The sequence below is a fragment of the Drosophila subobscura genome, chromosome U (genome assembly GCF_008121235.1).
Source record: "Drosophila subobscura isolate 14011-0131.10 chromosome U, UCBerk_Dsub_1.0, whole genome shotgun sequence".
Lineage (NCBI taxonomy): Eukaryota > Metazoa > Arthropoda > Insecta > Diptera > Drosophilidae > Drosophila > Drosophila subobscura.
This window is the reverse complement of record NC_048534.1, coordinates 20786309-20806895: the sequence shown is the minus strand read 5'-3', so window position 1 is coordinate 20806895 and position 20587 is coordinate 20786309. Positions and strand designations below refer to the sequence as shown.

Sequence of the window (20587 nt, the reverse complement as noted above, 5' to 3'; positions counted from 1 at the left end):
AGAGAGAGCACTCTGCGGTGAAGAGTTGAACAAGTGTCTCCTCCGTTTGAAGAGAGTCAATACTTAAGGAATATTTAGATGTAATTAGTTTATGTGGATGCACTGCAAGCAAGAGACATAGACACCCCGTAGATAGTTGTAACTTACGAGTGTGAGAATAGTGAGTGCCGTGGCCAGCGTTTCCTGTATGTATTTTAGTTCGAATATGCCTCAGTTATAATCCTAGGTTTATGGTTAGTTTCAATCGAAGATGAGCACAGACAGACTCTACAAGAGTCGCAAACCACTTGCCTTATTGACCAACATATGTGTTACTTTAGTAATTTTCTACCTCAATTAATTTAAATGTAATTTACTTGAACATTTATTTGTAAGTTCGCAATCGGAATCATCGTCTCGAATGTGCATTTCATTTGTTTCTATCGAGTATTCAATGGATCCCATATGACGATCCCCAAACGTAGCCTAACGTAACAATACACAAGATTGGAGAATACCTATAACATGCCCATAAAAGAATTATATAAATAAAGAAGAACTCTACGTATGAGTATGTTTAATTTGATTTGATTTATTCCCTTCTCGTTTTTATACTTTCGGTTACTTCTCCTTTCTTGTCTCTCACGATGAAGCGAGAGATCGCAATAGATTGCATTTCCCTAGGCTTGAAATGCATTTAAGGCTAATGCAATTCGGATAAGACGTTTAGTTTAAAATGCAATTAGTTAAAAGTCGTTACCATAAGCAATATAAGTAGACATCCATGTGCTTAGAAAGTTATAAATATTTATTGAAATTACAATAAAGCCGCGTTATGAAGAACAATACTGTTGTATCTTTTGTTTCCATCTGCTGCACACTTACGGAGAGATTCTTTTCTTCGATTCAGGTACATTTGATCCTCAGATCAACACATTAAAGTAAGTATTACCCCAAGTACCTGTTGCTTCATCATATCACATTTGTAAGTACAGAAATAAAGAGGAAAGCATAATTCTTAAGGAGCGTATAATTTTTGATTCGCACATAAATATGCAATAGGCAGCGTAGCTGTGTATTCGATACATGTCCACCTTGCAATACTAAAATTAATGACAAGTACATAAATACATTTAAAATACTCACAAAAATATTGAAAGTTTCGATTTCACATAGAATAAATAAATGGAATTACGATTTGATCTTGATACGGGCATAAAGAACTGACGATTATAATATATACAACTAAGCTAGGCTAAATCTAATGACTTATTTAGCTGAAGAGGCTGCTTCGTATGCAGCTATTTTGTTTCGCATCTCGACCACCTCATCTTTGCGCATCTTCAGCACACGTTTCGCGTACTCGTACTTCTCGTTCATGGCAGACAGTTCCTTCTTTTGCGACTCGCATTGGGTCTGTAAATGGATTAAATATAGATAGTTCATTTTCAATGATAAGCAAAGCCTAATAAGTCTACCTTCAGTGCATTGATTTGACCGGCTGTGAGGGATGTCATGTTGGAGGTGTCGGTGTTTTCGTTTTGCTTTAGTCTCTGCTCCAAATCTTGGATCAGAGAGTAGCGGAAACGGCACAACTTAAGTGAGTCTTGATACTTTTGGTTTATCTTTTCCAGCACCGTCTCCAAGTCAGACTCCGTCTGTGTATCTACCGAGGTCATCGCGGGAGTTATTCTGCATGCTTGGCCTTGGGCCGCTTGCAGAGACTCTGATGCAGCTGCCGCGGCAGTCAAATCATTGATACGGCTAGTGAGATCTTGATTCTTCATTTTAAGACGTTTCACTTCGGCACGCGCTTTTTCCTGGTCCTCCAAAAGACGTTTACGAAGCTGTGCATTCTCCTCCTTAAGTGGATGGTTCTTGAGCTCGATGTTCAACGCAGTCACCTGGCTCTCCCGTATAAAGAGATCTCGCTGGCATTCCTGCAGCTTGCGGTTGAGCTCCACACAGTTGCAATTGTTGTCTGCAATTGTCAGTATTATTGATTACTTATGCTTCAGGATATGCTTAAATATCTCCCACTTACCCACAGGATCCGTCATGGTTCCCCAATCACGCACATTGTTCCAGTAGGACTGCCTGCGACGATCATCGTGTACACTTAGGCGTCGGTTCTTACGCATGTCAGACTCAAAGCTTATAGATTTCTGCACACAAATGAGAACTTGTTATAGATTCTACATTGAAATGGTTTTATCCAATACTTACCCTGGGAACAGCAAGGCGATCTGTGGAAGCCGGCGACGTGCTGGATGCATTGGACTCAAAGGAGGCATTGCTGGCGTTCGCTTTGAGTCCCTGAAGAGCAGTCAAGTCGGCCTGTAGTTTCTCCATAATTTCATTCAGAGTGCACAGCTTTTCTTCTAGGTTTCGCTTGTCCTCCAAAAGACTTGACACAGTGGCGTTTAGGCGTTCCCTTTCAGTGCGATAATTAGTCTCAGTCTTTTTCTAAAGTGCAAAACCATTAGTCACGTTGTGTATTATAAAAGTGCCTCATTGCTTACCATTGTTGTGCGTAGCCTGTCGCATTCTTTGTTGAGTGCCGTCACTGACTTTTGACTGTTTTCATCTTTCTGTTGCATTTCCATCAATTGCTTTTTAGTTTCAGCGTTAGTTTGGTCCTGCTGCGCCACTGTATTACGCAAAGAATCACGCTCCGACTCAAGGGTGCTCTGGAAAATTACAAATAAATTAGAATAAGTAGGAAAGATTGAAATCCCATGCGTTACCAGTGCCATTTGTAGCCTTTTACACTCGTTAGTCTGCTCAGCTACTGACTTCCGAGCCTCGTCAGCTTGCTGGCTCATTTCTTCAAGCAGTTTTTCCTGCTGCACCAATGCTACGCGAAGAGAGTTACGTTCTGTCTCCCTCAATTTAAGTTGATCCTCTAGCTCCGAATTAGATTCAGCCTTTTTGGTCAACGTACAAATCTGCTCTTCTTTGGTTTGCTGAAAAAAAGAAAAACATGGATCAGAAAGGGAAAGATATTGGAAATATAACAATCGCTTACCAGAGTTGTTCGCAGCATTTCACATTCATTTTTGAGTTCCTCCACTGACTGTTGGGCCTGCTGCACTTCCGAGCATTTCTTGTTGGCTTCTTCGAGTGCCAATTTCTGCTGAGACACGGAATCCTGGAGGGACGCACAAGCTGCATCCTTTTCCTTAAGTTGAGCCACAAGCTGCGCATTGGATTCCTCCAGTTTTTCGGAGACGTCGCGCAAATTAGAACACAGTTCTTGCTCCTCTTGCAGCAAAGATTGAAGGTTTTTGGCATTTTTCATTGTCACTTCCAGGTCTTTATTGCTCGACTCCAACTTCGCTTTACTCTCTTTCAGCGAATTCAGCTTCAGCTCTAGCTCGTTCCTTGCGCCCCTCAATCCTTCCACCTCCCGTTTGAACACCACGGACTCAGCAATCATCTTGGCTTCCATTTCCTGCAGCTGATTTTTCAGAACAGTCTCCTGTGTGCTCGCAAAGGTCTGTGCTTCCAAAGCGCCCTTCAGCTTCGATCGAAGTTCTTCGATTTCAACGTTTTGTTTGCTCTGTTTTTCCTGGGCACTGTTGAGCTCACACTGAAGACTCTCCACTTGTTCTCTTAACGAAATGTTGACCCCTGTGGCTTCGGACAAGCATGCCTGCAACTGCTGATGCTGGGAGAATAAGTCGTCAAAGTCCCGAGCCTTCTTTTGAACCCGCTTCAGCTCTGCACTCAGGTCACTGTTCTTCAACGTGAAAGTCTCAATTTTGTCGAGTAGTTCAGCCTTCTCGGAGCATGTCTGTTTGCTTAGTGTCTCCAGATGCTGCTCCAGCAGATGAATCTTCTCCAAAGTGATCGTGTGCTGCGCCTCCACATCTTTCATTTCGGAATGCAGGGCCACCTTCTCCTCTGTCAGCTTTTCCAAGTCTGATTGGAATTTCGAACGCAGCTGTTCATAATCCAAAATGTGCTTCTCACATCGCTCTTCAAGCTCCTGAATCCGCTGCTGTGCAGTGGCTGTCATATCATCTAGCAGTTCGGTGGAGCTGCGGTCTCGGGCGTTGAGCTGCAATTGTAGCTTCGCCACCAATTCCTGGCTCTTCGCGTACAGCGACTCCAGCTCGAGCTTCTCCTGCTTCAGCTGTTCCAAGACCGCATTCTGCTCTGTTCTGATGTCCTCTAGCTCTGCCTGATGTTGAGCTGCTGCCTTGGCTTGGTCTGCCATCAGCCTGGACACGCTTTGTTCGTAGCGTTCCTTGCCCTCCTCCCATTCCGCGTTGTATTTGCGGAAGTTGCTGCGATATTCGTTCTCGCTTTGCTCTATTTTATCAAGATACTCGAGCTTCAGGGCGTTCAGCTCGTCCGTTTTCTGCTTCTCATTGGCGTCTATTACATCTCTGGCACTGTGCAGGTCCCGCTCGAGCGTCTCGATGTGATCTCTGGCACTCTTTATGGATTCTTCCAAGGTCACGATGCGATCTCTGCCATTCTTCAGGTCTTCCTCAAGCGTTTTGATGCAATCTCTGGCACTCTTCAGGTCTTCCTCACTAGCCTCGATGCGATCTTTGGCACTCTTCAGCTCTTCTTCAAGCTTTTCGACGCGATCTCCGGCACTCTTCAGCTCTTTCTCAAGCGTCTCCTTGCCTTCTCTGCCACTCTTCAGCTCGTCCTCAAGCGCTTCGACGCGATCTCTGGCAATCTTTAGGTCTTCCTCAAGCGTATGGATACGATATCCGGCACTCTTCAGGTCCTCTTCGCGAGCCTCGATGCAATCTCTGCCACTCTTCAGCTCTTCCTCAAGCGTTTCGACGCGATCTCTGGCACTCTTCAGTGATTCTTCCAGGCTCTCGATGCGATTGTCGTGAAGCAAACGCTCCTGCATCACCGTCAGGGAGTCTTCCGCCTTGATGCTGCGCTCTACGAGCTTCGCGTTGGTTTCCTGCAGCTGATCGATGCGTCGCACGTCGTCTGACAATTTCTCAGCTTGTCGTTCGAGGAGCTGCTGCTGCTGGCTGGCATTCGACTGAAGTTCCACCTGCTTCACCTCCATGGATATGCAGCGCTCGTTCAGCTCCTCAATTTCTGCACGCAGCACATCGATGTGGTTGTCCTTTTGCTGCATCTGAGACAGTTGGTTCTCCACTTTGCCTTGCAGCTCAGCGACTTTGTCCATCAGCTCGGAAAGGGATGCCTTGAGGGCAGCTATCTCTGCGGACTCCTGGTCCTGTAGCATCAAAGGGGTGGATGTGTTGCCGGGCAGCGTATCGTCGCCAGGACTTAGCATGAGGCTCTCGCTCATTGTGTTCTCCTTCACCTTCTCCTGCAGCTCCTCACAGACGATGGTTATCTCAGCATTCTGCTTCTCTAGAGACTCGATCTGTCGCTGATACGACTCCACCTTGTTGACTATCACCGACTTCTCCAGTAGCGCCGACTCCAGGTTGGTCATCTGTTCGCGCATCTCGTTGATATTTCCCTCCGTGGCATCGATCAGCATGTTCTTCTGCGCAATCTCATTCTCCAGCTGAGCAATGTGGTCGAGCAGGCGTCTCTTCTCCGCATCTTCTTGAGCGGGTGCAGACTCCTGGGTCAGCCTGATGATCTGGAACCTATGCTGTCGCAGCACGCCCTTCAGGCACACGGAATCGGCTGCATCGTCATTGAGCGTGTGCGCGACGGTGTGTATGTCTGTAGCAGACTCGAGGCAGAGCTTCAGCCCGGGCACATTGTGCTCCTGAATCTTGGTAGCCCTGAAGAGGCGACTGCAGCCCGAGCGGTGCTGCAGCTCGATCTCGTGCAGCGAATCTGACAGCTTGGCAAACTTCTCCAAAAATCCGCTATCTGTCTCCGACTCTAGATCAGCCTCACTGCACTCTGTGCCGACGCCAGAGCTCTTCATGGACTCGATGTCATAACTGGGCATGGAGCGCTGCTTCAGCTCCTCTCGCAAAGCGTTGCACTCGCTACGCAAGCTATCACACTCCTCTACGCTCTCCATTAGCTCGTTGGACAAGCAGTCATATTCGCGCTGCATTTCCTGGAAGCTCGACTGCACCTCCGAAAGCTCTTTTTTGAGCTCTTCATTTTGCGCTTTCAGTTGCTCCGCGAAGGCCTTTTCATTACTAGTTTCCAAGAGCAAGCGCTGCGCCTCCTCCACGCGCTCTTTGAGTGTGACAATCTCCGCCTGAAGTGCCGTGTTTTCGGCCTCCAGCTGCAGGCACTGATCTTTGTTGGCCTTGGAGGTTCGTCCCAAATCCTCGTATTCCTGCTGCAGCTTTTGGAACTTCTGCTGGAGTTCATTGCAGTCTGCCTCCATGGCTTGAATGGCCTGCTGCTGGCTCTGCCAATTCAGCTCCAGCCCATCGTACTTTCCCTGCAGAACAGCCATGTCATCATGGGCTGTGGATATTAGAATGTTGAGGCGTTCACAGTCCTCGGTCTTCTGGCTAAAGGACAGCTGAACGCTCTCCAGCTTTGCGTTGACATCGGCCAGCAGACGTTCAAATTCCACACACTTGTCGCAGATTGTCTCGGGCAGCGATGTATCCACTATGGGGGAGCGCATCTGTTCCTCCTTGCTGTTGCGCAGGACATCGCGAGACAATTCGTCGAGACTTTTCTGCAGATTCTCGATGGTTAAATCCTTCTCGGACAGGGCCGACAGTAGATCCGTCTCTCGCAGCTTTGACTTGGTTTTGTGGGACTGATATTCGAACTCCAAGCTAACAGCCTCACGGTTGTCCAACTCCAACTTCTGCATGGTCTCCTTCATGGTTTTCAGCTGCTCCTCGTACTCCAAGTTCTTGGCATTGGCTGCCTGTAGCTCGGCCTGCAGGGCATCGCATCTAAAACAAGACAGTGGAATGTTGCTATAATCCACTCGACTCAACTTTTGGTTTCATTTAGGATTGTGAAGTGTGATGTTAGTTGTTAGGAAACGAATGTTTGATTTATCCTGATTTTGTGTGTCTGGCAAGCCCCTTCCCAATTTAATCTAATTTCAATCTGATTTTCTATTCCTGTGGGACTCACCGCTGTGCATTCTTTTGGCTCTCTGACTCTAGCTCATCCCGCTGGGCTGTGACCTCGGACAGCTTCGCTGTCAGAGCCTGCGAATTTTCCCAGTCCCCTTCAAAGTGCTTCTCTAACGAGGTGAACATTTGCAGCTCCAAGCGATCGTTTTTCGTTTTCTCCACCAAGCTAACCAAAGGAGTATGGACCCATGCGATGATGAATAAGAGTGTTAGGTGCGTGTGTGTGTGTTTTTGTGTGTGCATGCTGGGAGATGGTGTGGTTGTGCATTGGGGAAAAATGTAAATCTACTTACCTTGCCACTCCCATCTGCCCAATGTTGGGCGTTAGAGCCAGCGCTGGCAGCACCCTGCTTTGCTCTCTCGTCCTCAGTGCATCCGATGGCCCGCAACCAAAGTCTATAAGCTCCGCTGGCGCGAACTCCTCATCCGTGCCAATGTCCAGCGACTTCATTATATTTACGGTCTTGGGACCGTTGTCGGCGCGGTGGCTGATGTGAGAGTTGGGAAAGAAAACGGGCTTTGGCAGCTGTGACACCTTCGATTGCCGCTCCTGGCTGGGCTCGGCCGGAATGCAGGACAGCGGTGTGGGCAGGCCACCCTCTGGTATGGAGGTGGCAGGACACCAGGTGCGGCGACGCTTCTGCAACCGCTTGTCGTTCAGCGAGTTGCTGGTAATGATCTTGTGCATGTCGTTCTGAATGCGGTTCTCAAGCTGCTTCACCTTGAGCTGGCTCTCGTTCTTGCGCTGCTCCTCGGCCAGGCGGTCCTTCAGCTCCTTAATCTCACGCTCCAGTCGCTTCATCATTGTGGCATCGGACACCATCTCGTTGACCTCGGGCTTGATGCGGATCTTCTTGGCACGCATGGCGAAATTGATGGTCGACTGCGACTCCTCGATGATCGAGGGTTTGATGGTGCATATTATGGACGTAAAGGCGTTGCCGCCCAGCGAGGCTTGCAGTATTCGCGTCAACTTGGAGTCGCGGAAGCTTATGTACTTGTTGTCAACGTTTTCAGACAAATTCTTGATCACATTGCTGAGGAACAGCAGACTCTTGTTGATGTGGCCGCCCTCCTTGAGGCGAGCACCGCGCGCACCCGTCTGATCTGCCCGCTCCGAACCGGCCAAGTCTACCAAATTCAGGACGCTCTGAATGACGGCATCGTCGTCAGTGCGATCGCTCTTGCGCGACTCAATGATCTGCAAATGCAAAGACAAACGCTGAGATCAGGTCAGCAAAATATCAGTTTATCTTTTAGACTTACGATACGAAAGATGGCATGGGAGCGACTGGAACGCTCGTTCATATTGGTTTCGCCCACTGTGCGCTCCTTGTTGCCCATGCAAAGGAAGCGCAACAGATCCGATTCGCTCGTTATAATACATTCCTCGCAGTTCACGTTCACGATGCCATTCCCTGCCTCGTGTATCTTCAGATCCTGGTTCTTTTTGTTTAAAAGGTCATAGATCTTCTCGTTATAGATCTCAATATAGCCCACACGCAGCAGAAAGTCGCGATCGTTTTCGTTGGCTATCTGCTTAAATATTTCCTTAGCGGCCAGTACCATAACACCGAGGTTCTGGTTGTCTCCCATCATTGTGTAGGTTTTGCCTGAAGGGAATTTGTATGCGTGTGAGTGAGTGCGCGGCATATGCATGTGCAGCGATGTATAAATACCTGATGACGTCTGGCCATAGGCAAAAATAGTGCCGTTGAAGCCCTGCATGCATGCATGGACGATATGCTTGGCCATGCGGTCAAATACCTCCTGATTGTGTGCAGTCTGGTCGAATACATAGTCTGCAAATATGACACCCACATAGGGAACTTGATGATAATGCATTTTCTCAATGATTTCCACACTCACCGAAGACGCACGGATCGGCTTGGCTGTCAATAAGATGTATGGAGCGGCCCTCCTTTACTTCCCACACAGAGGAATCGCCGGCCTCGCAGGGGCGCACCTTGATGCACACCTGAATTGAACTCTTCGCAGACATTCTCGGGCTCACTTAAAGTTTGTATCACATTCAAACATTCACAACTCAATTGACAATTGACATAAAAAGACACTTTACAATGAAACTTCTAGATTTCAGAACAATTGTTGCTTTTTTCGCATTGCGTACGTACAGTTAATTTCGAACAAATGCCGCTTTCAATGTGACCGTGGATTTATCCTTCAAATATACCGAATGGCCCTCAAAAATATACCGTCTCAGTTTCAAAATACACCGTAAATCCTCATATTCTGGTAAGTAAAAGCAACTAGTTGGAATTGTTAGCATTAAAGCCCAGTACTCAGATACGCAAAATATTGTTATTATATTCGAAGAATATGCTTGTCAGTGTGACCCTCACAAATTTAAAAAATATCGGCATTCTTGTGCAATTATGAGAATTGATTTTGGCGCTAACAGTTCTTTTCAAAATACCTAAATAAACATATAAAAAATGTTTAAATATTTCGAAAAAAAATTACTCATCCTTCATATAAGTAAATATACATATATTATAGGCTTTCCTTTTATTGTTACCACAATATTCAGTCTTGTTAAATTGGATTTACTCAAAATTATGCCGCACCAGCAGAAATCGAGCGTGTTTTATAGTGAGCGGAATGACTGCATGGCGGGTCTGAAAACCACAACACAGGATGCCCTGGAAAGCGGTGCAAAGAAACAAACAGCACGTCCTGAAGTATTCAAGAAAATTGTGGATTTTCGTTCCTTCCAGTCGAATCAGTGAGTGGAATATTCAGTTTAAAAGATTCCCATTTATCAGTGTACTCCTGTCTCTTGCAGATATTCAGCAGATGAGACGTTTGTGCCGCAAGATAAAGATCCTCTTGTTTCCAGCTATTCCAAGGACTACACCTGGTCAGGCCATGGTTCTAAATTGCGAAAATGTGTGCCCGAAGAAACCTTGCCAGATCCGGACTTTTGCCGCCGACAAGTTAATCCATTTTACAGCATAACCTCGAGCCCATTCAAATTCATGGATGATCATCTCAAGATAGAACTGGTGACTGAGCATCGAAAGAAAATTGACTTCTTCAGACAGCTAAGGTAAGGTTCTTGTCGGTTAAATATTATTTAATGAAATCGTAAATAACCAGCAAAAATGTTTTTTTGCAGAAATCAATCTCAAATTTTCACAGATTCATAGACTATACAATAAATAAATAAATTATTGACATATAAACCATTCTTTAATTTGTATTAAAATATCGATTGGGTAGTTGGAAAAACAATTTTTATTAGTGTGCAATAAATTAAATTGCAAATTAAATTCAGTTTGCCAGTGTTGCTCTCGTCAACACTGGCAAACAGCACGTCCTGTGTGCAGTGTTGCTCTCGTCAACACTGGCAAACTGAATTTAATTTGCAATTTAATTTATTGCACACTAATAAAAATTGTTTTTCCAACTACCCAATCGATATTTTAATACAAATTAAAGAATGGTTTATATGTCAATAATTTATTTATTTATTGTATAGTCTATGAATCTGTGAAAATTTGTGAAAATTAATTTGATCAAATTTTGATTTTATTTGATCAAAGTATGCCATGAAATTTAAAATTTCACTTGCTTCTGTTTCATTCAACTCAATTCCATTCATTCGTGAACTGTTCGCTTCAGTGTGACATTAAAAAATTTAGCTCCATAAAAAGTTTGATTTAAAAAAAAAAAATAATAAAATGTCTTCAAATATTTGTGTTGGTGTGCGTCCTTTCGGGTCTTTTGATGGTTCGTCGTGGCAGGTGACAAATGGCTGTGCCTTAGAAAGCCGCAATGGTTCATCTGTCTTTGGTGAGCGTGAATATCATAGATCAAAATTCAACATATTCCTTATTCGTTTGTCCTGGCCGAAAACAGGAAAATTTTCAGACAAAGTACCAGGCGAACAGAAGTCAGCAGAAGGTAACTGGTTTCCATGTTTTTCACTGTGTCAAAATCTGGATGCTATGAAACCGCAATTCATTTTTCAGCCGCCAAGTAACTAAAATGAATTGCGGTTTCATAGCATCCAGATTTTGACACAGTGAAAAAACATGGAAACCAGTTACCTTCTGCTGACTTCTGTTCGCCTGGTACTTTGTCTGAAAATTTTCCTGTTTTCGGCCATTTCAGTGGACCAATTTCAAAATTTCACAGTGGCGCCCCAACACAGAGCGGCCAACTCTCGAACTACGATATTTTAGTTCCATAAATGGCCGTAATAATCACGGTGGCGCCACTGTGCGAACGCATTTTTAGTTTAAGAAATGGCCGTCGTGATCGCGGAAGCGCCACTGTGCTAACTACGTGGTTGGTTCACTACAAGAAAGTGTTTGTTGTACAACAATAACAAAACATCTTTTGATGTACAAGTTTTTTTTTTTACAACAAATTTTGAGAACAACGACAGAACAGTTTTGTTTTCTTCTTTTCTCCTATATTTGTGGGCCGATCAGAATGTGCCACACCTTTTCGTAATCAGGACAACTTCCCCGATCCTTTTCAATCTCTCTCGCTTCAAGGACATCAAGGATTAAGGATTCAATTGCACATATTTCCCATTCCCATAATAAATACAATTGATGTTAGGTATATGTATGTATATGTATACTTCTTTTATTTGATATCTTCGCCTATAATTGATTCTTAATTGCTTGGTGGAGGCACAAAGTTGTAGACGACAATCTCCAGCTGCTCCTGCCCGAACACGTACTCCAGAACGCCGCTGACTTTGTCCCATTCCAAGCCATCAATACCGCAACCGATGCGCGGTATGGCCAGCTGCGAAAAGGTTCGAAATGCATAAGCAAAGAATTGATCTAAAAGTTAGCGCAAGCCACTCACCATGTGTTCGCGCATCTGCTCCAGAGATGACTGCAGCGACTCGTATGTTGGTTTTCCCCAGCTTTGTGGCTTCGTCACCAGATAGTAAATGTAGCGATCATTATCCTTGAGCACAGCCACATCACCGCTGGCCGCCTTCTGGGCACGCAGCTCATCGACCTTGCCGTAGACCTCCTTGAACTTCACAGCTATGCCTGCGCCCATGGCCAAGTCAGCGCCCACGCAATGGGCCAGCGAGTGCGAGACTTTGTCTACAGTATGTAAATGTATGTAAATTATTAAGAGAGACATGTTTATTAAGTGATAACATTGAAAAATTTGAAAAATAGCGCGCATAGATCACCAGTAATCATTGTGGCCATAATAATGATCCAATCGGATCCCAATTTGATCTGATAGATATGGTCATTCCCTACGGAATGGCGTTTTTAGTTTTCTGTTATCTTCAAAATTGTAGATTTGGGAGGTTTTCGCCCTTTAACGGGGGCGGAAGGGGGCGGGGCTCATTTTTGAAATACACTGGTTTCAGTGTGAGCATACAGCAGTCTGGTGCCAAAATTTGGTGGCTCTAGCTCTTATAGTCTCTGAGAACTAGCCGACAAACAAGACGGACAGACGGACGGACGGACGGACGGACAGACGGACAGACAGACATGGCTCAATCGACTCGGCTATTGATGCTGATCAAGAATATATATACTTTATGGGGTCGGAAACGTTTCCTTCTGTGCGTTACATACATTCACTTTGTGCACAAATACAATATGCCCTATTTACTCTTCGAGTACCGGGTATAATAATAAAATCATAACCGATCTGATTAGAAAGAGGCAGACAGAAGTCAAAATAATGAATACAGGGAATGGTAATGTAAAGGTGAATTCCGAAGAGTATTTGGTGAGCAGCAAGGAGGAGCTGATGCAGTGGCTCTCTGTGGGGGAAAAAAAGCGCTCCAAGCGCTCGCACGCCATACTTCGCATTGTAAGTTAATCCTTAGATTGTCTGTTGCATTCTCCATTTACATATTGCCTCTACTTAGATCATCGAGTCGCGCTCCTTTAGTGCTCAACCGGATGATCCAGTCATTCAAAGAGTTTTAAATTTGGTGGATCTGGCTGGATGTAGCAACATAATGCACATGTCAAACACCAGTGTCAGCTTCAGAGACCAGCAGCTGAATCAGCTACTGTGCGCGTCTCTTGGCGGCAATGCGTGCACTGGCATTATCTGCACGGCCAACCCAACCAATTTGCTGGAGACGAGAAAAACCCTGCAATTTGCCAGTCGAGTAAGAGAAGTATCCAACCAGCCGCTGGTCAACTTGGTAGCTTACAAGGCGACAATGATGAAGCAACAAGATCTAAAAATAAAGAAGCTCAGGGACCAATTGGCCAAGGAGGAGCAAGTCATGCTAGGTAGCTCCCGAATTGATGGACAGCAAGATGGCTGCATGGAATGCACTGTACTGTGAGTACTTTTAATGCTTTTGTTGGGTATTCATTCTTGCTATGGGAAGGGAATATATTCAAAAGAAAATTGACAGGCAGCGAGGAAATTATTCTGAACATAAAATAACATTTATTAACACAAAGCTCTTCAGCTCCCAAATATTCCTAGCCCATTATATATTTTACATTGTCTCGTTATTTATCAGCGGGCAAAGTGGACAGTGAGGATTCGTTTCCGAGCTGTTGAGCTGTATTATCTTTGTGGCACATTTTTCGCAGAACGAATGACCACAATGCACGAACTTGGGCTCCCGCTTTGGCAGCATACAAAGTGTACACATTTCATGACAGATCCATGGAGTCACTTTTTTCCTGTCGATTTTCTTGTCTGCATTGGCAATGTCCTTTTCCATTCTGTTTTCTTTGAGACTATCACAGCATCTGTGGGGCATCAGGTCTAAGAATTAACTGGTTTTGGACTAAACATTTACTTACTCTATCGTTTAGTATAAGTTTGCACGGCTAAGAAAATGAATATAATAAAAACTCTGACAGCTGGCGAATACGAAAAAATCTCATGGCATTCTTTGGTAGAGTTTGACAAGTTTCTATAAGATTCTAGTGTTGGGCAAACTTTCCTTGTAAATAGTGTTGATAGGTTTATGCATTTAAGGGTGGGTTTTTTACAATCTCACCTGCCATCAATTATCTTAATTTTATGGTAGTTTTCTATTAGTTTTTTTATAAAATTTAAGCTAAACCTATGGTATTTAAGATGGGCTTATGATGCTTTGATGTGATTCCGACTTGAAAGATGAAAATCTTTATGTTGAATGGTCTGTATTTAAAATGAAGTTAAATGGAAAGGTAACTCTCTGCTCTTTATATTCAAATTCCGATTGAGGAACCACCTTCAGCGCGCCAATCGTTATCGATGAGCAATGCTGCCAGCCACAACAATCGATCTCCCTCTTGTTCTCTCTGTTGGTTTCATTCGCTCTCTCAGCGCGAATTTCGCTCGAAAAGAGAATTGAGAATAAAAACAAACAACCAGTGACAAGAAGAAGACGAACCGAGACCCCACTCCAGAGGGAGGGCAAGGTGCCTGGCTATTTGCTGATTTTAGCCCGTTTCGCTCATCATTTCGGCTCGAACTGATGACGGCCCTGCTGTCGATCGATTGGAGCAAAAGCGCGATAAAGCAAACTTGATAATTTCATTCCGAAACTTCTTGATTATTTGCTATTCCAAAATGCTGCCTGGCCCCAAGCTCATTGTGGCCGCCGCGACACACCAGATCACAGTCCAGCGCTCCACCGTCTGCTCCAACGTTTATTGCGTTTGATTTAGCTGATCGGTGACGTCGTTGCAACTACTCAACTGCTACGGTCGACAGTGATGTAACGCCCACATAGACAAAAGATTGGCTCATTACCATTACGTATGTATGTATGTATGAATCTGTTAGCCTCCACACACGTAGCGGAGAGGGGAAAGGAGAGGCAACTCCAAACAACCTGAATGCAGGCCGCGAACGGCTGCTTCTATTTATAGGGCGCCCCCGACCATCAAAAAGTGATCCCCCAGTTGCAGACAGCAGCAAGATTCGGCTGGCCAGAATGCAGCCACAGGGAAACATAAACATTAGTACAAATTTGTTTTATAACTCTGAACATAGTCATTTAAATTACTTGCGTCTACAAATTATTGAATTTACTTATGTTAAATTTCAGCTGCAAAGCTTTCATAGAGAAGTTTGCTGATCGTCACCAGGTTGAGATGTTACTGAAGGAGGATGTGCATGCAACTCTTCACGAACTGTGCCGCGATGTCCTGCGCAGCACCAGGGACGTTTGCCCCGAGCTGGAGCCAAGCTGCGAGAGAATGTTCTACAATTGTGTCGAGCTTGAACGTCTCCAGGCCGAAGGCGAGTCCGTGTGCGATGAGACAATCGAGCTCACTCAGCGTGAGCTGCAAGCGGAAATCGCCGAGATGCGGACTAAGCTGGAAGCTGCTCAGTTGAGTTACGACATGGCCAAGTGCCAGGTGTCGGAGATGACGGAGGACTGCAATCGTCTCAATCTTCAGCTATCCACTGCCCAGGCCGACAATGCCCAACTGCAGGCAAAGAACGATAGTCTGGAGCAGATATGCCAGAGCCAGCACCAGGCCATTCAAGCCATGGTGGCAAACTGCAATGAACTCCAGCAGAAGTTCCAAAAGCTGCAGCAGGAATACAAGGATTTGGGACAAACCTCCAAAGCCAACAAAGATCAGTGCCTGCAGCTGGAGGACAACAAAACGGCACTTCAGGCGGAGATTGTCACACTCAAAGAGCGCGTGGAGGAGGCGCAGCGCTTGCTCTTGGAAACTAGTAATGAAAAGGCCCTCGCGGAGCAACTGAAAGCACAAAACGATGGGCTCAAAACAGAGCTGTCGGAGGTGCAGTCGAGCTTCCAGGAAATGCAGCGCGAATATGACTGCTTGTCCAACGAGCTAATGGAGAGCGTAGAGGAGTGTGATAGCTTGCGTAGCGAGTGCAACGCTTTGCGAGAGGAGCTCAAGCAGCGCTCCATGCCCAGTTATGACATCGAGTCCATGAAGAGCTCTGGCGTCGGCACAGAGTGCAGCGAGGCTGATCTAGAGTCGGAGACAGATAGCGGATTTTTGGAGAAGTTTGCCAAGCTGTCAGATTCGCTGCACGAGATCGAGCTGCAGCATCGCTCGGGCTGCAGTCGCCTCTTCAGGGCTACCAAGATTCAGGAGCACAATATGCCCGGGCTGAAGCTCTGCCTCGAGTCTGATACAGACATACGCACCGAGGCGCACACGCTCGATGACGATGCAGGCGATGCCGTGTGCCTGAAGGGCGTGCTGCGACAGCATAGGTTCCAGATCATCAGGTTAACCCAGGAGACGGCACCCGCTCAAGAAGATGCTGAGAAGCGACTGGTTCACTGCAATCAATTGCAGGTGGAAAGAGCAGCGATGCAAAGAGATATTAAGCTACTCACAGAAGCGAATGCTGCCTTGAAGGTAAGCAATGCTAATGAAGCTCTTGTCGCAACTAAAACTTAACTTTTTTTTTGACTTGCAGAAAGAACTGGGTAATGATGAAGTCTTGACCATGAGCATCGAAGTAAATGAAAAACTGCGAGAATCAATGGTATTTAAACAAACACATAACAATTATCTTAATCCATTCTGATGTGTGTTCAATGTATTTTTAGAACGAAAGAGAGGAGCAGTTCCAGATCCAGCTGAATGTTAAAGAAGAAGAGATTTCCCTCCTAGAGTCGAAGTTAAAATCGAAGGGTGCTGAAGTTGAAGAAATAAAGGAGAGATGTCTAATAATGCGACAGGATATGGACGAGGCTCGGGAGTCAGAGGCTCAACTCAAGGAAAAGGTAGAAGCTTCTGTGGTCATCCAGGATTCGCTAAAGAAAAAAAATTTGGCTCTGGATAAAGTAAATATAAAGCTTAAGAAATCGGTGGATATTTATCGTCTTATATTAGTAAGTGACTATGCAGCTTTTATCTTCTTGAAATTAACAAATTGATTTGGTTTTTTTTTTAGGAAAAATCAAACGCCTCTGTGAATTGCAAGGAAGTGCTGCCAGTTGTCCGCCGCACTGTGGAGGAACTACGTCCCGTGCAGGAAGATACCTCTAGCACTTGGACCGTTCCTGAAAAGAGGGCTGTGAGTATTAAGTAAAACCCTCTAAATTAAAATGGGATCTAATGCTAAAAATCCTTTCTTGTGCAGAAACCGGCATGCATACACCAAGAATTGCGTAAAATAAAACGCAGATGCCTTCACGACTTGCGTCGGAGGATCGACTGAGCGAATCATTTTAATTTCTATTAATTATTTTTCTTGTTATTACGCTTATTTATTTATTTATTATTATTTTCTTTTATTTAATATTAAATAAGCTACTAATACTAACTGTTCGTGAAATTTGCTCGACGCATAAACGATGCGGCTGCAGCCCTGGCAGCAAGTGGATTATTTGGCAATATGTTATCGAAAGTGAATGGCTGGAGTGTTGCAAATGGCAAATGCCAAATGGTATATTTAATGAATTTCATCCGTTTCTTAAATTCCATCAAGAATATAGGGTATCGAAAATACCATTCGAATGTTTTTCATTTGTCCCTTGAGGATTTTCTCTCTACTCCGTTGGGACTTTTCTCTCTCTCTTGAGGGATATTTCTCTCTCGCATGATGGGAATCTTTATTCCATCCCCACTTACGTTGAATTCCAAAAACTTACGTTTTTACCGTTGGCAACATAATTTATATGGGCCAGAAACATGCTGCAAAAAGTGAGCAGCACTGTTCCCCAACATCTGTCACGGAATAAGCAACATTTAGTACCCTTGGAAGGATGGATATCCTCGAATTAAGGAAAATTGGGAAATCTCTGGTCCCAATCAATGCAAAAACAAGTCAATGTGTGTTGGTGAGCCATCTCAACGAAATTTTGCAAATTATAGATACCGAGAATGTGTCTAGATCGGTATATCTTGCAAATAGTTATACATAGAAAACATATGAAAAGGTTAAGAGCATGTCTGTCTTAGAAAAAGTCATTGTTAATATTTAAAAGCTGCTGGTAAAATGGACTTTTAATATTAGGTATAGCAAATAGGGTACACAAGTGCCCATACTATTGATTGGCCAGCAACAAATTTTCAAATAGCCCAAACATTCCATTCCCAGCCACGTAACTTTTAATGCCATTTTTTTTGGTTGACCTTTTTAGTTTTACCCTTGTTTTGCAATCAATCCAATGAAGTTAGGACTTGAAAATCAGTCAATCTTGTGGAGAAGGGAATGATGATTTGAGTAAAATTATAGTTTTAAAGCTGAGAGTCCTAACTAGTTGGTAATATTAAACAGAATATCAAAATTGAGAAAAATGATTTCATATTTTTGGTATATTTACAGTATATTTTGAATATGAAAGGGTACATTTCGGTGTATTCCCGAGGGTCTGTCGGTATATTTTATCGATAATTCCGCGGTCACACTGACGCTAAAGCAAAACAGAAAATTATAGTAAAAAATTAGCTAATTCGACTCAATCAGCCATGAACTCGGCAACAAAGGTAGGTGCAACGCCGTCATATCGTCCGTCCCCGCGCGAAGCACCAAATCCGATGCCCTGGGCGGCATTTGATTTGTGCGGGAAAGTGGCGGCACGGTGCCTCAAGTGTCATTCGTCTCCGTCTCCCTCCTTCGAGTGGGAAATTTGTTGTTCCATGACAGGGGCGGAGGGCGCGTATGTTTTGAATTTGCAAAGCACGTTAATGCCGACAACAACAGCTGCCCTGCCCCCACCAGCATGTTGCACCAAGTGAAACTTAATTTTTACCTGCAGGTTGGGGAGATTTTCACGGCCGCCGGACAAGCTTTCAGCCGATTGGGCGACCTCACCATGCAACTGCATCCAAATGCCGAATCCCCGTCCGGGTAAGTGTGTCATCCGAAGCCGGTTGCAAGGCTCGAGGCGCTAATCAAGGTGTTTTTGCATGTTCCCTCGCTATGTGGCGCCCAGTAAGTGGACGGACGAGGAAATCGACATGTTGCACTCGTCGATTATGCGCTTCTCGGACGACCTTAGCAAAATCAGTCTTAGCATTAAGAACCGTACAGTGTAAGTGCTCATAGCGAGAGAACATGACGCTTCCGGGTACCACAGCACACACTAACATCCGAATATTTCCATCTTGCTACACATCTTGCAGCTCCCAGATACGGCAAGCCCTGAAGAAGAAGGCCTTCGAGGACGCCGGCATACCTGCGAAGCAAGTGCCTGTCCAACAGGTGCAACATGTCATCCAAACAGTACCCCAGCTGCCGGTCATCCAGCAGCAGCTGCCGACAGTGACCACCCAGCTTCAGCCGCAGCTCCAGTCCCATCAGCCCCAGCCTCAAGTATTCAAGACACAGACTGTGCAGCAACTGCCCCTACAACAGCAGCAGCAGCAACAGCATCAACATCAGCCGCAGAACTCGAACATGGCTGCCAATATCCAGCATGTGCAGCTGGTGACGCATCCCAAGCAGATACTCCTACAGCAGCACCATCAGCAGCAGCAGCAGCAGCTGCCGCAGACAACAACGACGACGGTGACCATCAAGCAGTTCCAGCAAATGCAACAGCAAAAGGCGGCAGCCGCAGCCGCGGCAGCAGCAGCAGCGGCAGCCAACACGCCGACAATCACGGAAAATATCATCATACAGCAGCCCACATCAACGACGGCAGCGGCAGTGGCGCAACAGCACCAGACGCATGCGCATCCGGTTCATTCGGTGGCAACGTCCGCGTCGACGCAGATAATCGTGCCGTCGGTCACCACAGTATTGTCGCCGAGCACGGGGCCAGTGGTGGGCACGGTGGCGATTGCCGACGATGTGGTTAGTACAACATCCACCCCCTCAACATCGGCCAGCACGGGCCTCAAGTGCGGCCCGGATGTCTCGATGACACTGAACCGCATCAACGTGCAGGAGAACGAGGTGGATGCCGAGGAATGCCTGCCGGCGGAGGTGGTCAAGCTGGATTTTGTCAGCGAAGAGGTTGCAGGGTGAGCCCCCAACGCCAGCAGAACGTTCCCCGAACAAGTTGAGGATTTCTATTACTAGATAAGACACCGAAGCAGCTGAATGGATCGCCCGATTCGCCACACATCTAGTTCGAAAGAAACTCTTTAACAAACGGTACGACCTACCGCCCCATCCCCCCCTAGACTAAGCCTAAAATGTTAAGTGTTGTCATATTTGATATACCTTGAAATCACTCCATTTGTTTCCAAATCGAACCCCTCTGAGCCACTGAGCAAACGACCTCAAACTGAATTGTGTACAGACGGACAGATTCTCCCTGCCAGTATTCTGTTTCGGTTTCTGGCTTAGGTTTGGACCGACACACGGCGGTAGATATATTGAATACGGAAGCGAGGAATGCTGCACCTAGATTTAAACAACAAAATGCAAGACACAATAGTGCAAAGTACATAGCGATTGTATAAGATGATGAGTGAAATAAACGAGCATTATTTTAAGACGTGCCAAGGGTTTATTTTAAAGATGCCAAAAGGGGCAATCGATGCAAGATATCCATTACATGAATGCTCAGAAATTGCTTTTGAAAGTCAGCTAAGAAGACTAAATCCACTTGGCAACTACCTCTATCAGTTATTGAGAAAGTACAGTACCCACCACCCATAGGGTGTTCCTCCCTTTATCTATCATTTTAAAACCCTAAAAGG

At 45.3% G+C, this 20587-nt stretch overlaps 4 protein-coding genes and 1 pseudogene across 13 annotated transcripts; 3 read left to right on the top strand and 2 right to left on the bottom strand.

Moving 5' to 3' along the window:
- Positions 1-794: 794 nt before the first annotated feature.
- On the bottom strand, positions 795-9177 carry LOC117901526 (kinesin-like protein KIN-7N). 6 transcript variants are annotated; one of them, XR_004649322.1, is made up of 13 exons: positions 8880-9177; positions 8690-8812; positions 8277-8623; positions 7304-8211; positions 7009-7176; positions 3008-6821; positions 2727-2945; positions 2502-2669; positions 2206-2445; positions 2024-2144; positions 1458-1960; positions 1126-1395; positions 795-1073 (listed from the first exon to the last, which is right to left on the bottom strand). XR_004649322.1 is itself a non-coding variant. In XM_034812302.1 (13 exons), the coding sequence occupies exons 1-13, from the start codon at positions 9010-9012 to the stop codon at positions 1249-1251; spliced, it is 6849 nt and encodes a 2282-aa protein (XP_034668193.1). In that variant the 5' UTR covers positions 9013-9177; the 3' UTR covers positions 992-1248. The 6 variants fall into 6 exon arrangements, 5 of the variants coding, with proteins under 5 accessions (XP_034668193.1, XP_034668195.1, XP_034668192.1 ...); XM_034812302.1 differs by having other exon boundaries at positions 992-1395; positions 3008-4455; positions 4498-6821; XM_034812304.1 differs by having other exon boundaries at positions 992-1395; positions 3008-4539; positions 4792-6821; positions 8880-9176.
- A 333-nt stretch (positions 9178-9510) lies between these two features.
- On the top strand, positions 9511-10212 carry LOC117901535. Of its 2 annotated transcripts, XM_034812326.1 has the most exons (4): positions 9511-9700; positions 9743-9756; positions 9817-10080; positions 10150-10212. In XM_034812326.1, the coding sequence occupies exons 1-4, from the start codon at positions 9590-9592 to the stop codon at positions 10178-10180; spliced, it is 420 nt and encodes a 139-aa protein (XP_034668217.1). In that variant the 5' UTR covers positions 9511-9589; the 3' UTR covers positions 10181-10212. The 2 variants fall into 2 exon arrangements, with proteins under 2 accessions (XP_034668217.1, XP_034668216.1); XM_034812325.1 differs by having other exon boundaries at positions 9514-9756.
- Positions 10213-11658: 1446 nt separating this feature from the next.
- On the bottom strand, positions 11659-12095 carry LOC117901537 (annotated as a pseudogene).
- Positions 12096-14326: 2231 nt separating this feature from the next.
- On the top strand, positions 14327-17158 carry LOC117901530 (COP1-interactive protein 1-like). 3 transcript variants are annotated; one of them, XM_034812317.1, is made up of 6 exons: positions 14327-14747; positions 15040-16342; positions 16404-16472; positions 16537-16821; positions 16884-17006; positions 17073-17158. In XM_034812317.1, the coding sequence occupies exons 2-6, from the start codon at positions 15086-15088 to the stop codon at positions 17148-17150; spliced, it is 1812 nt and encodes a 603-aa protein (XP_034668208.1). In that variant the 5' UTR covers positions 14327-14747; positions 15040-15085; the 3' UTR covers positions 17151-17158. The 3 variants fall into 3 exon arrangements, with proteins under 3 accessions (XP_034668208.1, XP_034668209.1, XP_034668207.1); XM_034812318.1 differs by having other exon boundaries at positions 14329-14751; positions 16537-16773; XM_034812316.1 differs by having other exon boundaries at positions 14329-14751.
- Positions 17159-18306: 1148 nt separating this feature from the next.
- Positions 18307-20382, top strand: LOC117901531 (forkhead box protein P2). 2 transcript variants are annotated; one of them, XM_034812319.1, is made up of 4 exons: positions 18307-18421; positions 18694-18785; positions 18871-18969; positions 19061-20382. In XM_034812319.1, the coding sequence occupies exons 1-4, from the start codon at positions 18404-18406 to the stop codon at positions 19905-19907; spliced, it is 1056 nt and encodes a 351-aa protein (XP_034668210.1). In that variant the 5' UTR covers positions 18307-18403; the 3' UTR covers positions 19908-20382. The 2 variants fall into 2 exon arrangements, with proteins under 2 accessions (XP_034668210.1, XP_034668211.1); XM_034812320.1 differs by lacking the exon at positions 18871-18969.
- The last annotated feature ends 205 nt before the right edge of the window (positions 20383-20587 follow it).